The sequence below is a fragment of the Vitis riparia genome, chromosome 18 (genome assembly GCF_004353265.1).
Source record: "Vitis riparia cultivar Riparia Gloire de Montpellier isolate 1030 chromosome 18, EGFV_Vit.rip_1.0, whole genome shotgun sequence".
Classification (NCBI taxonomy): Eukaryota; Viridiplantae; Streptophyta; class Magnoliopsida; order Vitales; family Vitaceae; genus Vitis; species Vitis riparia.
The window spans coordinates 7255607-7273365 of record NC_048448.1 but is presented as its reverse complement, the minus strand read 5'-3'; the positions used below and the strand labels follow the sequence as shown (position 1 = coordinate 7273365).

Genomic DNA, 17759 nt, shown 5'->3' with positions numbered 1-17759 from the left:
CGAGGATACATACCAGGCTGGGGAGAAGGAAACTGAGGACTGAGAACCCGAGAAATCAACCAAAATACCATGGAGGAAAACATATTTACAAGGCCATCATAATCATCAATAATTAACATTGAAAGTGCAAAACGAGATTAGAAGACTTCGTCCAGACCCAGAGATGGAATTATTAATCTTTGAAAATGCAAAAAAGAGATTGTAAGACTTCGTCCCGGAGATGGAATTCCTTGTCCATCAATCCATGAATTCCATTTATCCTCAAATCGCTTCCAAACAAGAGGAGTAAGCAATTGAGAAAATAAATTGAAGGTACTGCAAAACACTTGTCCATCAGTCCATGAATTCCATTTATCCTCAGATCGTTTCCAAACAAGAGGAATAAACAATTGGGAAAATAAATTAAAGGTACTGCGAAACACTAGATTTCCTCGTCATGAAATTAACGTTTCATAGTTCAGACGCGTATTTACAAGCAAAATAAATCTCCTTTGAATCAACTGGAGACAAAATTGAAATAAATTAATCCATACCGTTCAGGGTGATCCAATGCAAAGTTCCCATAATCCGCGGATCAGAATCCAACGCTTCTCTTTGTGACAGCATAGCTCCGGCTCCTTGGGTACATCAAATCAGCCTTGGCCTTGAAGTTAATTTCTCCAAAATCATTACAAGGTCCATCCTCATCGATTCTGGCCATCCCAACACTGCAACTCCTGGGAACCACCTTGGATTTCTCCGCGGCCGACTGTTGAAGAAGCGCATTCAAGTCAACGCCATGGCCCAAAGTGTTAGCAGAGGCAGCTCTCACCAGCTCTCTGAAATCCTCGTTATCGTTAGACCTGGAAGAGGCATAGCTGTAGCTTCTAGGCATACCGGCCGGACCGCCCATGTTGTTGCCGTAGCCGCGGGTGGCACAGTTTGTCATGCCCCGTACGTATAAATCCTTTGCTTTGCCCAGAACCCTGATGGGTAATGTAATGATCCGCATGAATCTGTTTTGGTTGTGCGCTTTCGTTCTCATTTTTCACTTTGGCTGCCTCCCTCACACGCTTACAAAAAGATAGAAGAAAAGGTTGAGAATAGATTAATGGAGATGGTGGGTGGTGATTCTGAATGGCGATTGAGGCAAGGTGATGAAGTAGGTGAGGTGGGTTGTGTGATGTGGACACGAGCAAGCCCAACCAATATTATAGAGGAGAAGTTGTGAACAAAAGCTTAGAAAAAGGGTGGGAGAAAAAGGTGGGTGTGGTATTGGAACATTTCTGAAGCACACAGAAATAGAAAACCCAAGATAATAACAAGCTGCGTGGCCAAGATTGAAATTGAAGGCAGCCTTTTTAACATATATACATAGTTGCATTTTTTATTATTTTTATGTTGTTTTGGGTAAGAATTAGTCATCTTTTTGACTTTTTCTATTTGTTCACTGTTCCGTCCTGCCAGACCGCATCTGCTCGTTCATCCCGCCACCTTCTATTCAAACCATATACCTAAAACTGACCTTCCAAATCAGAGGTCTTTGCCTAATCGAGTGGCGACCGTATATATTAATAAATGAATGTGTTGAATACATGCCTTAAACGTCAGCCTCCGGCTTACCCACATCTTAGCTTGATAAAATTTGGCACCCATGGCGTGCAAGGAAATAACTTGGGGGCGGCGCCCATTGTCCGCGTTTTATTACCTAAATGATTCTGTGGGTGCTTCAAGTCTAACAAAAGCCCAGTGCTGATGTGGCATTCTGTGCTGCTATAGATAAGATAAGTAAAAATATATCCAATTTCCTTTCCTTTTCTAATCCAAGCATCACGCCATTGGAAAATGGAGAACTCATTCAAATCCATTAGAAAGCATTTCCATTACAAGTTAGTGGGAGTGGTTTGGTTAATGGGAACACATTACTTCGTTGAAAAGGGTCGAGACATTGTCAAACTCCTTATCTAAGTTTTCAAATCATAGGTGGATGTGATCAAGTCTAAATTATTGGATAATAAAACAAATAAATAGGATAAAGACAAAAAGATACCATTAAATTGAACTCAATGTCTACGTATGACACCATTCTATTAATCTTACCGTTTCAATTTTTCAATACCTACCAATACAGTACTTTTTCTACTTGTACACGTGGACTATTTGTATTTGCCCTTAAAATTGGAAACTCCTCTCGAATTATTTGAAGTGTTGAGCTCAGCTAACATGTGCGTTTTCTTTCTTTATTACTATTATTGATGTTCTTGGTCTCCATGAAATGGTCTAATCACGACCCCCTGTACATCGCCACTTTGGTTGACATTTCAAACGACGCAGGCCTTCATCTTCAACCTGTAGGCTAAAGAACCTGCTGAATGAATCCAACTTCTATTTCTCTTTTCGGTTCCATGTGTTAGACCTCCTCGTGGCGCATTCAATCTAGAAGGAGACCGGGTACGCTGAGGATAAGCTCACCATTTTGGAACATTCAATTCTAATTTATGTTTGGATAAAAATACAATTTTGTTCAGCTACAGTGAAAGTTGAAACTCTGGCTGGATTGACTTCGAATAGGGCCGACCGGGGGTACGTGCTGGGAGAACTGTATGATATGTGATGAAGGCTAACCAAGATCGGCTCAGCCCAGACCCACTTACACAATATTTGGACTCGTGGCGTTTCAAAATTGGAATACCTTCTATTTATTCTTTTTCTCTAAAGCAACAAAATACATTTGGTATCATGTATTACAATTTTTATAAAATAATAAAATATTTGTAAATCATTGCTAGGTTTTCTTTTCCTGTGAATTATACCTATTTGTTGGGATTGAGTCTTATGACCCACCATGGTTGGCGCTTAATACTTCTGAAGGGAAGGTCAGAGGCCTAGGACGTGGCCCCTCAATCACACCAATTGTTTATCAGATGGTACTGGAATTGACATTTAGGTGGACTTTAAGGGTTTGATCATAGGTTCAATTCTTGAGGACGCCTCCTTTATTAGAACAAATAAATAATTGGTGTGATTGAGGGGTTACAGTCGTGAGCCTTTGGCCTTCCCTTCAAAAGTGTTAAACGTCAACCATAGAGGGCCCATAAGACTTAATCCCAATACTATTTTCTTTTTCTTTTATTTGAGTCAAATTCATAGCATTTTTTACTTGTCTTCTTTGTCTCGAAAGGGAATAGCTTCTTGAAAAGGAGCTCATCCCAAATAATTAAATAAAAAAGTTTGACCATGTATCTTCAATCCGTTTTCACATATATTTTGTTTTGTTATTTTGTCATAGGATCACAAGCAACTGTTGACTCTTCTTCTCTATATATTTATACCATGACCTTGTTCAATTTTTTCCATCAAAATATTCATAAATCCGAATTTTAATACTTTTTTATTTTATTTCCAATTCATTAGTGATGAGTGTAATGCCATCAAACAAATTATAAGAAATTAAAAAGAATTCAAAGTATCAATGGTTCTATAATACTAAATTTTTTAACGTAATAAATCCTCTTTTATCTATTGTTGTAAATTTCATTTTGCATAAAAATATATAAATTTTATCATTGAAGTAATGCTTCAATATAGTTCTTATTTTTATTTTTTTTAAAATATAAAGTCTTACATGAAAAATAGGAATTTTTATACAAAAAGTTTGTATATATCTTGTTATTAGTCAAAGTTTCCCAGAATCCAGCAACCAAATGTACCATGAAAACAAAATAAAATAAAATATTAAAGACCAGTAATTTAAAATGAAGTTTATGCAAAAATAAGAAAAAATTTAAAAACAAAATACTAAATGGTCAAGAAGATAATTTAAATCAAGACAACACATCAAAATTTAGGTTATATTTCTTCTTTTATTTTTTCTTCTTGTAAGGTTAGGAAATGGTGGTCAAAGTTGATTCTACTCATTTAACGTTTCCTTATACGAAGAAAAAAAAATGGTTCCAAAAAATTGTTCCTTAATAAGAATATCATTTTCAAGAACTAATCATAAAATTTCAGAAGGACAAATTGCCCCAAACCACTTAAATGATTTTGGAAGCAATATTTGAAAATTGGAGAGTAGAAGGATAGCATGGTGGACCAGACAATTGATCGAGAGTGCCCATGTGTTTCAAGAACGTAATTTCTTGCTCATTTTTCACACAAAAAAAAAAAAAAAAAATTACAATGATCTTTCGACTAATTCACCTGGGTAACTTGCAAAAGTCACATATAGTGCAATTAAATGCTTCAATAACTGGCTAGGTGGTCAACCGAATGATTATGCAACAAACCATTTTCTGACTCTATCAATTAGTTGGCTTCTAAATGCTATATAAAAGGTTTTTATTCCATATTTATAACTCTTCTTCAACATACCACTGATTATTACTTATTGTGAGAGGTCAAAATCATTTGAAAGTGTACATTAATTTCAAACTTGCAATCCTCTTTGAGCACACCTTGAAATCCCAGCCATTTATTCTTCTCTGTTCTAAGTGCTAGGCTACTTAAATCCATTTTGAAGCAATTGCAGGGTTCTTATTTTTGCTTAATTATAAAAGTGAAAAGGTTAAATGATACTATGAAAGTATAGTAAAAATCCATTAGAACCTTAGAATCCAATGTACTAAAAAAAAAAAAAAAATCTTTCTTGAAACCTTTGAAGTTAGGGGATTGTCTTTAATCTTGGATCGAAACAAAAGGGAATGTACATGTAAGTGGGTTATTGAACTATTATAGATATTACTTGTAATTTTTTTTCTCTAACATTTTTAATTTTTGTTATTACATTACATTTATTTCTCATATTATTAGAAAATCAATCAAAGCTTTGAAAAAGTGATTAAAGTCTAATTCCTCCTACCCCTCCTCTCCTAGATGTATAATTATGATTGAACTAGCTTGTCTTAATAGTTATGCACTTAAAAACATTTTTTTTAATTTAAGTAAAAAATAATAATGATTCTTCTAATTTTTAGAAATTTGAAAAAAGATTTTATGAACTCAAAATAAATTTTTGCATTTTGTATGATGGTTCTTATATTTTGCATACGAATTTCTAATTTTAAAAAATAAAAAGTAAAAAATATATCAAGCATGACCTTAGTTTCCATTTTCATATAAAATCATTTTCCAAGGTAATTGTCGGTATAAGTAGTAAAAGATAGGAAAGACATGATTTTTTGTTAATAATATAAATAAAGATATATGAACTTATTGGTGCTTGATTTAAGCAATTGTTTGCATTTTGTTAATAATAATATGAATTTATATTTCAATATTAATTTTGACTCTAATGAATGATTTTTCCTAGAATTTTTGTAACATATTTTCCATATGTAAAAGATGTTACAAGAATTAAAGGAAAAATTAGAGTGAGTTGGTCTGATTCAATTACAACATGATCTGACTTTTAGATGGGCTGGACAACCATTTTGAGTATTTTGATCGGATTTGGGCTTAGTTTTCTCAATCAATTGAATACATATTAAAACTTGATTAGACATAAAAATTAAAAAAACTATTTATCCAAAGTGTCAAATTATAAATATATTGTATATTATTCCAATTTGCTAGAAAGTTTGATAACCCCAAAGTTGTCTCATGACCCAATTAGAAAATGAGCTCAAGTTGGACCTCAGTTGCAAATTAAGCTTAGTGATTGAATTGGGATGGACTTTGTTTAAGAATTTCTTTATTTGGATTAGACTTTAGCTTGGCGATAAACCCTAATCAATGTAATCCATTAAGTTGCAAACTAAGTGGGTGTTTAGTAAACTAATTTAATAACTTAAAGTGACTTAATAACTTAATTAAAGTCATTAACTATATTTGATCAAATAACTTAATAATACAACTTAAAGTTGAGTAATAAGTAAAAACATTTAACTTATTTTTAAGTACATATTTTTTATTCTCATTTATTCTAATCACATCAACGATCTCTTTTATTACTCCACGATATTCATTGTTACTCAATTTCCTTTACCTTAGTTATAATTTGTGAGAATAAATATATCATTTTAATGATTTAAAATAATTTTTAAGTTAATTTTATCAAATAACTTTAATACTTAAAATAAGAATTAAGTAACATATTTTAAGTTAACAACTTAAGTATAATTTAACTTAAAATTAATTTAATTCATTAAATAATAAGCATTAAGTTTTACTTTACACCCCTAATACTAATGGTCCCATATTAAAACTACAATCCCATATCCAATCAAATTGCAACATTGATGGTCCCATATTGCAACTACAATCCCATGTCCGTATCTATTTTTCTTCAACTTTAAGTCATTATTTATCAATTTCCTTTTTTTGGTTTTATTTGAATTTTCTTTTACATTTAATTTATTTATTTTATTTATTTTCAAGTTTATTTTATTTTTATTTTTTTATATTTACACAATTTCAAAAGTGTAAAATTTATAATATTACTTCCCTTTTTATGAATTAAAAAATTCTTAATTTTTTATTTTTATTTATATATTCTTTTATTACATTTAGATATCAAGATACAAAATTTATGAAAAAAGCCGTTATTATTCAGGAATTAAGGATTGGGTACAATAGTTTCACTTAATTTTTATTTTAAGAAATATAAAAGAAAAAATATTTTTCATTTATTTTTATTTTTTGTTTTATGGATCTTCCCTTTTTCCTCTAAACTTTCCAAAGTGATACTAATGAAAATTTAGTTTTTCTTGGGTATCAAACAAGTTTTTTTGAATAGTCACTTTGTATAATTTGCTTGAAAAGGAAAAAAGAAATGAAGAAGATTGTATAAGACATGTTTTTCTTAGCCCGACTGAGTGGCAAATAAAAGAGAAGAATGCATCATTTAATAAAGGAAAAAATGATGTTAAATATACTTTCTTTTCTCAAATTCTACTCATTTTAGTTTTGACAAATTTTCTGACTAATCATCATCTTTCATGTGAAGATTGGAAGGGGACCTAAAAATCGCTTACAAAATTTGTGGATACCCTTTTTTTGTGGTCGGCAAATTATCATTGGAATTGGACTACGCTAAATTCAAAAGCATTTGTTGATTCAAAATGTAGCGTTAGAATAAGCATATTTTGTGATGCCCATTTTTTTAAAATAATATTAATATTATTATATTTTTTATTAAATAAAAAATTCCTTCTTATATAAGTTGAAACAAATCTTATGCGAGAAGCATTGTATAGCTTTCCTGTGAAGATTGTGTTTTTTTATTCTTCCCTGATTGCAAATAAGCTTTGCTAACAAATTTAGTCAACAAGTCTAAATTCTAAAAGACGAGGGGAAATAAATTCGCCATTATTTAAGCAGCGAGGTGGGAGATCCTCCGCTACACGAGTAGCTCAGAGTGTCTGTATCTCCAAAAAAAGAAAAAAAGAAAAAAAAATGGAAATGAAGGGATTGGGATTAATAGTGGGCATGGTTTCGATGGCCGTGATGTGGTACGAATGTCAGGCGAGCAGCAATCTCCACCCTCTGATCCTGGTGCCAGGGAGTGGTGGAAATCAGCTAGAAGCTAGGCTTACGGATGGATACAAACCGTCCAGCTTGCTGTGCAGCCGAAGCTATCCGCCTTTCAAGGACAAGGAAGGGTGGTTCAGGCTATGGTTCCGCCCCGCCCTGCTCGTCTCTCCATTCACCCAATGCTTTGCCGACCGCATGATGCTTTACTATGACCCACAGCTTGATGATTATGTAAATACCCCTGGGGTCGAAACCAGGGTCCCTAGCTTTGGTTCGACTCGCTCCCTCCTGTATCTTGATCCTCATCTCAAGTAAGCCATTGCTCTAATATCGGGCCTCTTTATTCTCTTTTGGTAATCTTTTCAGCCTAAACATGGGCTCCAAAATTTGGGCCACTTTTGAGTCGTGAGGCGTCTGGACTCAAGCCCATTATTTTGTCAGAGGAGCATATACTCTACTGTACAGAAAGAGTGTTCCACACATAGCAGTCACATGGTATGATTATTTTAATTATATGCATACACATTTCATATTGTTGAAACTGAGAGGAGCTCTTCACCAAAGATGATGGTGGCACAAGGTATTTCTCTGAGAACAAAAAATATTAGTTTGAATAGATGATCCAGAGAAAACTGTAGACAGCTTGCCTCAACATTTAAACCCAACCAGTGGACTTGGCTGGAATCCACAAGCCACTTGAATTTTAGCTGTCCGGTGGTCAATTCGATATGTTTGTTTACTCATTTTGTCATCCATTTAACATGGTTTTGTTTACACAAGCTTAAAATTGGTTTGTAGAAAGCAAAATCATTTTTTTAGAACCATTTAAAAAAATTAAATGCGTTTATTTATTATATCAAAGTTCAAGTATGAAAATTAGGATCCATACTAAGTTTTCATATCTAGTGAAGATTGTCCTAATTCAAAAGTCAACAAATATGGAACCAATTAAGTACATATATGTCAACCATTGAAGTACTAGAGGATATTTAGGAATCAACTGTATTGCAGGAAGGAATTTAGTATTGGCAGTGACAAAAAGAGGAACAAGCACATTTACATCTAACATTGGTTCCATTGGCAGGCGCGTCACAGCATACATGGGGGCCCTGGTGAAAGCTCTGGAGCATATGGGTTACGTTGATGGCAAAACATTATTCGGAGCTCCATATGATTTTCGATATGGTTTAGCAGCAGATGGTCACCCATCACGTGTGGGTTCCCAGTTCCTTGAGGACCTCAAAGATTTGATAGAAAAAGCAAGCACTTCTAATGGAGGAAAACCAGTAATCCTTGTCTCCCACAGCTTGGGAGGCCTCTTTGTCCTCCAACTTCTCAACAGAAACCCCCCATCTTGGCGCCAGAAATTTATCAAGCACTTCGTTGCACTGGCCACTCCTTGGGGCGGCGCAGTGCAGGAAGTGCACAACCTGGCTTCTGGCTACACCCTGGGAGCACCCCTAGTTGATCCATTGCTGGTGAGGGGGCAGCAGAGGAGCTCAGAGAGTAACTTATGGCTCATTCCTTCTCCTAAAGTGTTTGGTGCGCAACCATTTGCGGTCACATTAAATGCTACTTATACAGCAAATGATGTTGTGCAGTTCCTCCATGACATTGGATTTTCGGAAGGAATCCATCCTTACCAATCTCGCATTGTGCCTTTGTTGGAACGGTTACCAGCGCCTGCGGTGCCTGTCACCTGTATATTCGGGAGTGGTGTTAAAACAGCAGAAACACTGTTCTATGATGAAAGTGGTTTTGATAAGCAACCGGAGATTGTTTATGGGGATGGAGATGGGACAGTAAACATGGTAAGCTTGGAAGCTCTTCAATTGGAGTGGGTTGATCAGCAAAATCAACCCCTTAAGACGATTAGAATCGAAGGGGCTTCTCATATTTCAATATTCCAAGACGAAAAAGCAGTTAATAGAATAGTAAAAGAAATTTCAGGTATTAATTCTGATATTCATCATGTAAAGAGCCTAATTGATCAGTGAATAGTGATCAATTGGTTGGCAATTGGGAGCGTTTACTATATTTCAATCTGTAACACTAGGTTCCAACTTCAGGGAACCCTCAGATTTCAATGAAAATCCTCCACCAGTATACAGGATCTTTCATACATTTGCAATGCTCCAATTTTGCTGCCGTTAACCTGGTTATTTTTGGTAAGGAATTCATCCAAAAGGGTCATTTCTTAGCGTAATTTGATGTATGAGAGATACCCATGCATCACTTGCAGCATCAACTCGTCGGAGAGATCCATGGAGTTGCAGATAAAATAAGTCTTTCATTGGTGGGAATCAAGCACTCTATATGAGGCCAAGGGCCTAGTTATGATCTAATATGAGAAACATTTTCAAAATGAAGTTCTAAATAGTGGTAAGCCGTGTGAAGTTGAGCATATCTCAAAAGCACTTGATATAGTTTGGCTATTGGTGAAGCAATGACAACTGACAAGCACACCATATTGAGGTTGATAAATATCATTGTCATTGCCGGTGAGATTAGGTCGTTTTGTCAAGGTTCAAGGGCATTTTCTAGTTGAATCTCATTCTGACTTTGATTAACTTCTACAAAGTTGAGGACTCAGCAAGATGTTCGTTACCTTGTTTCCAAATGTCGAATTCTGTCTCTACTATGGATTATGAGGATAACCCATTCACTCACAAGGACCTTTTTGTTTTTCTCAACTCCAAGGGATTTTGTATCTCTCGAGTAACTCTGGGTGGGGAAATGTTCCCAAATACTATTTGCTCTAACTCTTCTTTTCTTAAGAAAAGCTCAAGCAGATGTTTTTGTCTTTTAGCTTCCATTATTTGCCAGTCAGTTGCCTTAGAATGATCATAAGGTTCGTGAGGCTCCTTGATGACTCGGTGATACAGGAGCATTTAAAGCAATAAAGGTTGACTTTAAATTTTTGTTTCCAGTTTGGGTTTCCGAGCATTTAAAGCTACAAAGGTTGACCTTAAATTTTTGCTTCCTACATGAAAATATTTCATAAACTTGTTCAGTCGAGGTACCAATCGATTTTGCAACATTTAGTTGACGTCCAACCATCCAACGATTAGTTGCAACCTCGACTAGTTAAATAGTTGATCGTTTGATGGGCAGATTGAACTGTAGCTTATGTCTAACGGGAAGTTCCAATTTCGAACTTATATTTAGAACTTTCGAAATTTATTTATGAGATTACAATGTCATTTACAAAAGAGTATAATGAACACTCTTTTTTAGTGCACTTACTTCCAAACTTGAAAAAACCATTTCCCTGTATATTGATTCTAATCATCCCTTTTATTGTTCTTCATTCAAAGTTAGTGGCTATATCTTTTATATAAATTCTGACTTATGTTTCGATAAAAAAAATATTTGATCAAGTGTAAAGGATCTATCACTCCAAACATTGTAAAGATTTGTTTGAACCTAAAATCCAAATATAAGAAGATTAGGGGGCTCTAGTTGAAGTAGTTCTCATGAGGTTCACGAAAAAATCTCAAGGTCGAAAAAAACTAAGAAAAAGTGAACCTAATTAAGTAATTATTATAATAATTGTTTGCGTTTCTTTCTTTATGCCTTTATTTATTTTCATTGTTATTGTATTTAGCATCATTATTTATATTACATCTTAAAAATTAAGATTTGACCAATACCAAATTCACTCTTTTCTTGAATATATACTTAAAACTGTATTAGTGTCGATCAGTTCACATTTATTTATTTATTTATTTCATATTTTATTATTAAAAAAATAATGAACTTTGAGAAGAATCTAATATCTTTTATCACTTTTTAACGTCTTTAATCCCTTTTGACGCATGGGTAAATTTAATAAAACCTCAATAAATAAATATTTAATAAACCGATTATCTCACATAAATAATAAAATATTATGATCTTAATTTTAACCAATATACTAAATTAATAATTTTATTAAATATACAAGATAACATATTTTTACAAATTCTTAAAGGTCTAAGAAAATACAAATTAATAATTGATGAAATAAAAAAATAAAAATAAAAATTCATAATATAATATTTATTAATTTTTATAATTCTTAATTAAACTCTTTCTCGAAATCATCATATATTTGAAACTTCTTTATCTTTTAAAATATTTAGTTTTGACATCAAATCTTTATATTTTAGTAATCTTTCTATCTTTTATCATTAATAATCATCTCTTTCTTGTTTAGAGTGTTTTGGGCTTTTATATATGAACTTTTGATCATATCCATTATTTTTGGATTTATAATTCATACATATACAAATTATATAGTAAAAATACAATATTTTATCTAAATTAATAATTATTTACTTATCAATAAATTATTAAATTTATTTATTTATCAATAAATCAATAATTTTACTAATACAATAATTTTTTTTAGATTTAAAAAATTATTATTTTATAGAGATGTTACCATATTGGATGTGATATTGAAGGGCTTGAAATGGAGGTTGTATAATGGATGTATTTGACAAGTAAGATAGAAGAATGCATCATTCAATGAAAGAAAAATAATATCAAATATTGTACTCATTTTCTTTTGACAGTTTTAATTAATAATCATCATATTTCACATGAGGAGAGTTTTAAATTGCTTAAAAATTTTATGAGTGTTCTTCTCTTGGAGGTGGCAAATCATAGTTAGGATTGACTATGTATTATGTATGCTAAATTCAAAAAACCTTTTATATAGCTTCAAATAAAGCTTATATTATAAGTAATATTTTTCTATCTTTCATGTCAAGTTTTTATCTTTTTTTTCTTTCTAAGCTTCTAGCAAAATTAGTCAACGAGTCCACAAGAGAAGGGGAAATCAATTCCCTCCTATTTAACCAGCCACGTCGGGAGGTTCTCCACCACACAGTTGTTTGTGGCGACGTCCGAATTGCAGACAGTGGGTCTGAATCTCCAAGGTTCCAATTCTCTCTCCAAAATCCAAAAATGAAGGGATTGGGCTTAATATTCGCGATGGTTTCGATGGCTGTGATGTGGTACACATGTCAGGCGAGCAGCAACCTCCACCCTCTGGTCCTGGTGCCGGGGAGTGGTGGAAATCAGCTAGAAGCAAGGCTTACGGATGGGTACAAACCGTCGAGCTTGCTGTGCAGCCGACTCTATCCGCCTTTGAAGGACAAAGAAGGGTGGTTCAGGCTGTGGTTCGACCCCGCCCAAGTCGTCGGTCCATTCACTCAATGCTTTGCCCAGCGGATGAGGCTTTACTATGACCCACAACTTGATGATTATGTAAATACCCCTGGTGTTGAAACCAGGGTCCCTAGCTTTGGTTCTACTCGCTCTCTTCTTCATTTAGATCCTCATCTCAAGTAAGCCGCCGCTCTACCCTGTTTCTTTCTTTCTTGGTAATCTTTTCAGCTTAAACATGTGCTCCACAATTTCAACACATTTGGGCCGTTTTTGACTCCTGGGGCCTCTGTCCCATTGTCTCGTCAGTCTAGTGAAATAGTCCTTCTAGCAGAGTGGCATATACTCTCTACGGAAGAGTGTTCTACTCTGGGATGAATATATTTCTTTGAGTAGATAGATGGTATGATTATTTTAATTATATGTATGCACATTTCATAATATTGTGGAAACTCTGAATAGGAACTCTTCACCAAATCCAGCAACAAAAATTAGTTTGAATGGATGACCCAGATGGGAATAAGGTCCAATGACTGGGCTGGAATCCAAATACCATTTCTTTCCGCGGGAGACTGTTTGAATTTTGGCTACCGTTGGTCATTTTGAGATGTTTATTTGTTCATTTTGTCATCCATTTAAAATAGTGAGTTTATTTTACTGGACGAGTGGAGATATAACAGCTGAACCCATTTGATTTTGTTTACACAGAAGCTTAAAGTGGTCTTTGGATTTAAGTTTTTAGAACCATTCTTGTTTTCAAAAGTTAAATGTATGTATTTTATATCGAAGTTCAAGCATGAAGTGTGGAGCCATACTAAATTTTCATAACTAGTGAAGCCTGAAGATTGTCCTAATTCATAGTCATCCAAGGTGGAACCAATTAACAACTGAAGTTATAGAGGATATTTAGCAGTCAACTGTACTAATTGCAGGAAGGGATTTACTGTTTAGTATTGGCAGTAACAAAAAGAGGAACAGGCCCATTTACATCTAACATTGGTCCCATTGGCAGGCGCATCACAGCATACATGGGGCCCCTGGTGAAATCTCTGGAGCAAATGGGTTACGTTGATGGCGAAACATTATTCGGAGCTCCATATGACTTTCGATACGGTCTAGCGGCAGATGGTCACCCATCACGCGTTGGTTCCAAGTTCCTTGAGGACCTCAAAGATTTGATAGAAAAAGCAAGCACTTCCAATGGAGGAAAGCCAGTAATACTCGTCTCCCACAGCTTGGGAGGCCTCTTTGTCCTCCAACTTCTCAACCGAAACCCCCCAGCTTGGCGTCAGAAATTCATCAAGCACTTCGTCGCATTGTCCGCTCCTTGGGGTGGCGCAGTGCAGGAAGTGCACACCCTTGCTTCTGGCTACACTCTGGGAGTACCCCTAGTTGATCCATTGCTGGTGAGGGAGCAGCAGAGGAGCTCAGAGAGCAACTTATGGCTCATGCCTTCTCCTAAAGTCTTTGCCAAACAACCACTCGTGGTTACATTAAATGCTACTTATACAGCATACGATATTATGCAGTTCCTCAATGACATTGGGTTCCCGGAAGGGATCCATCCTTACCAATCTCGCATTGTGCCTTTGTTGGAACAGTTACCAGCGCCTGAGGTGCCTGTCACCTGTATAATCGGGAGTGGCGTTAGAACAGAAGAGACACTGTTCTATGATGAAAGTGGCTTTGATAGACAACCAGAGATTGTTTACGGGGATGGAGATGGGACAGTGAACATGGTGAGCTTGTTAGCACTTGAATCGGAGTGGGCCGACCAACAAAATCAGTCCCTTAAGATGGTTACCATTGAAGGGGCATCTCATACATCCATAATCAAAGACGAAAATGCACTTAATAGAATAGTAGAAGAAATTTCAGGTATTAATTCTTATACCTATTCATCATGAAAACAACCCAATTGACCAGTGATCAATTGCCTGGCAATTGGGAACCGTTATGATTTCTCAATCTGTAACATTTGGTTCCAACTTCAGGGAACCCTCATATTTCAATGAAAACCCACCAACATACGTTTGCAAAGCTCCAATTTTCCTGCCATTATTAACCTGGTTATTTTCGTTCAGGAACTCATCCAAAGGGGTAATTTCTTAACTTAAGTTATAGACAAAATAAGTCTTCCATTGGTGGGAATTAAGCACTCTATATGAGGCCAAAGGCCTAGTCATGACCTAATCCGAGAAGCGTTTCTTAAATGAAGTTTTAAATAAGCGGTAAGCCATGTGAAGATGAGCATGCTGACAATGTGTGACTGCAAGATTTTAGATTGTTTTTGTTTTTTCAAAGAGTGTTATTGGCAAGGCAGTGGTATGGGGCTCAAGGACAAGCTGTCAGTGAAGTGGTGATCTCTTTCTGATCACATACTGCCATTATTAATTAGAGATCCTTAAGTGTGTGTTTTAACTTTTATAATAATGAGAAGGAAACTGCGAACATAGAGCTCAGCTGCCTCCTGTGGCTGTGAATGTCAAAAGGAAGTTTCGCCAGAGAATATATGAAACCACGAATAAAGCCATTCGCTTCCTCCCAATACCTTTTCACCTTTTGCAGTGCCCTTCAATCTGTATTAATCTCAAAAGCAAATAATGTTATCTTCTCCCGTATTGGATTCAATGTCTCATGGCCTTTGGTATGGCTGACACCAGATTCCAGAGTTCAATCATGACTACCCAGGTAAATCCATCATAAATCTTAATCATTCAAATAGCCCACTATTTCAATTTAATTATTACAAATTAATAACTATACACACTCTTATAAATTGTGGCACTGCCAAATTGTATAATGATAGTTCATAATATTTCAAGCTTTATTAACAATGATAGAACTATAGGTCATATTGCTGGATGTAGTTCACACGTGCCTTATTGAACCTAGCCTTAAGCCAATCTTTTATAATTTTATTTTTTTTAAATAGATTTTGCGTAAGAAAAAACTTCTATACTTATTCTATAATATGCAGCTAACTGCTGATAAAATTAAAGACATTTAATTTATTTGTCTTTAATTTTATTTTTATTAGTAAAATTTATTAAAGATAAAAAAAAAAATAGAATATTCTAAAATTTATCTTATATTTGAAAATTGAAAGCTAAGAGAGTTCATTCATTTTAAAAATTCATTTTTTTAAGTGAATAAAAATTTAGAAGAGTAATTTTAGAAAGTGTTTTTAATCTTTTTAATATTTAAAAAATTTTACCTTTATTAGAAATATGAAAAATACTTTCTAAAATCCCTATCAAATTCACTTTTAATAAATATATCAAAAAGATATATTTTTATTAAAAAATATTTGATAATTCAATAAGTATTTTTTTATTGGCATAATATGTATGAATGATGTTAGAAATTTGGAGTTTTGACAAAAAAAAAAAAAAAAAACCTACTTTTAAAAAAATATCTACAAATTAAACCGACTTCAAAATAATGCTTAATTTAGTGTATCTTCATCATGTAGATGTCCATGCCATAAAATCGTAACTACAATTTTGAATTTTTTTTTAAAGCGATTAAAACCATAGCCCACAACGATGGCTTTAATGTTAAAGTTAAAATCGTAGTTAGTGAATACGACTTTGACCATTTAAAAAAAAAATTCAAAATTGTAGTCACCAATTACAATTTTAAGGTTAAAATTAATGCTAATATATATAAAATTATATTTTTTTCGTTTCAAATAATCATAATCATCCATAGTTTGTGATTACGGTTTTTATTTTATTTTTTAAAATAATCAAAAATGATAATCATCCATTGTGATTTTAAGTTTAAAGTTAAAACATAATTGGTGAGTATATTTTTAATCACTTAAAAAAAATTTAAAATCATAGTCACCAACTATAATTTTATATTACGAATATTACATTATGGAAACACACTAAATTGAACATTATTTTAAAATTGGGTTTAATTTGTGGATATTTTTTTAAAGGAGTTATTTTTTTTATCAAAACTGGAAATTTGATAATAGCTTTGAACAAATTAGAGTCAATGATCACGATGGCCTATGCAAATTTCATATATGTAAGGTATTTATACTTGTCTTTTAAAAAATAATTTAAAATAAGAAAATTGAAAAAATATTTTTAAACGAAAAAAAGGGGGAAAGCTACCATTTGAAAAAATAATTTGAATATTTAAATGGAAGTTGTCTTAATTGATGTAATAAAAATATCTTAAATTCAGAAGGGATTTGGCACTACATTTGAATAATATTTGAGGATTGAAAAGTAGGGAAAATGGGATTGTGAGAAAGAATTTAGAGAAACGACATCATCTTTTCGAGTCACACCACCTGTACTCTGCAACGACAGAATATTAGTCAAATCTCTTCCTCCCACTCCCTCCCATTTAACAAATCCCACAAGCAGACTGAGGTCTTAATTAAATCAACTAATTAACAACTAAACTACAAACGAAAAAGAGACTTGGCCAGAGCGAAAGTGAGAGACGCACGGTTCCCACCGCCACGTGTCAGTGTTTGATGGCTAAAAGCAAGCAATTGGTGAGGGGACGCACCATGAAGGCAGTCAAACTGGTGACCGGAAAGCACCCCCCGAGGCGTACAGTCAAATTCCATATAATGGTCAAACAGCTGAGCTGGCACTTTATGAAAGGCACGCTCTCTGTGGGTCCCAGCCCACGGGCCTTCCAGTAATGCAACTTTTGTTTTTTAAAAATGAATAATTATTCGGGCTTTTTGGGTTGAGAAAACGAAAAATTTTGAAAAAATAAAATAAAAAAAGATATACGAATCGAAAAGGGTTGCTTTCGTACGCTGGGACCCTGACCCAACCCAACGTGTACTCCATCTCTTCCCTCGACTTTAACGTTGAGGGGGGCTTCGTGCGAAACCTCTAGACGACGTCGTTCAAAGAGTGGGGACAAGGTAAAGGATGTGGATTCATTCTTTTTGCCTTAAATCCTGTAATTTCCGCCTTGGCAACATCACTTTCCCTTTTGACCATCTGACCTCTTGCGTCTTTCAGAATCAGTATAGTTGCCCCACTCCCGTAAGGAGGTTGTAAAGTATTGTTAAAATTTAAACGAATTGAATAAAACCGGCTATTATGGTGTCTGCAGATATGACTGCACGTGTGGTGCGCGCTTGCCGAGGGTTGATTCACACTCTTTAGCCG

The 17759-nt window shown here is 34.2% G+C and overlaps 3 protein-coding genes across 3 annotated transcripts; 2 read left to right on the top strand and 1 right to left on the bottom strand.

Moving 5' to 3' along the window:
* Positions 1–574: 574 nt before the first annotated feature.
* Positions 575–991, bottom strand: LOC117907349. Its single transcript, XM_034820857.1, has one exon. It carries the CDS (start codon positions 989–991, stop codon positions 575–577), a length of 417 nt encoding a protein of 138 aa, XP_034676748.1.
* Positions 992–7311: 6320 nt separating this feature from the next.
* On the top strand, positions 7312–10056 carry LOC117906272 (lecithin-cholesterol acyltransferase-like 1). Its single transcript, XM_034819251.1, has 2 exons — positions 7312–7760; positions 8534–10056. The coding sequence occupies exons 1-2, from the start codon at positions 7372–7374 to the stop codon at positions 9444–9446; spliced, it is 1302 nt and encodes a 433-aa protein (XP_034675142.1). The 5' UTR covers positions 7312–7371; the 3' UTR covers positions 9447–10056.
* A 2258-nt stretch (positions 10057–12314) lies between these two features.
* LOC117905984 (lecithin-cholesterol acyltransferase-like 1) lies at positions 12315–14650 on the top strand. The gene is made up of 2 exons (XM_034818896.1): positions 12315–12785; positions 13616–14650. The coding sequence occupies exons 1-2, from the start codon at positions 12403–12405 to the stop codon at positions 14508–14510; spliced, it is 1278 nt and encodes a 425-aa protein (XP_034674787.1). The 5' UTR covers positions 12315–12402; the 3' UTR covers positions 14511–14650.
* Positions 14651–17759: the final 3109 nt, after the last annotated feature.

Coding starts and splice junctions, on each gene's coding strand:
- LOC117906272 (XM_034819251.1), top strand. CDS start 7,372: ATGGAAATGAAGGGATTGGGATTAATAGTGGGCATGGTTTCGATGGCC. Junction 7,761..8,533: donor TATCTTGATCCTCATCTCAA/GTAAGCCATTGC, acceptor TTCCATTGGCAG/GCGCGTCACAGCATACATGG.
- LOC117907349 (XM_034820857.1), bottom strand. CDS start 991: ATGCGGATCATTACATTACCCATCAGGGTTCTGGGCAAAGCAAAGGAT.
- LOC117905984 (XM_034818896.1), top strand. CDS start 12,403: ATGAAGGGATTGGGCTTAATATTCGCGATGGTTTCGATGGCTGTGATG. Junction 12,786..13,615: donor CATTTAGATCCTCATCTCAA/GTAAGCCGCCGC, acceptor TCCCATTGGCAG/GCGCATCACAGCATACATGG.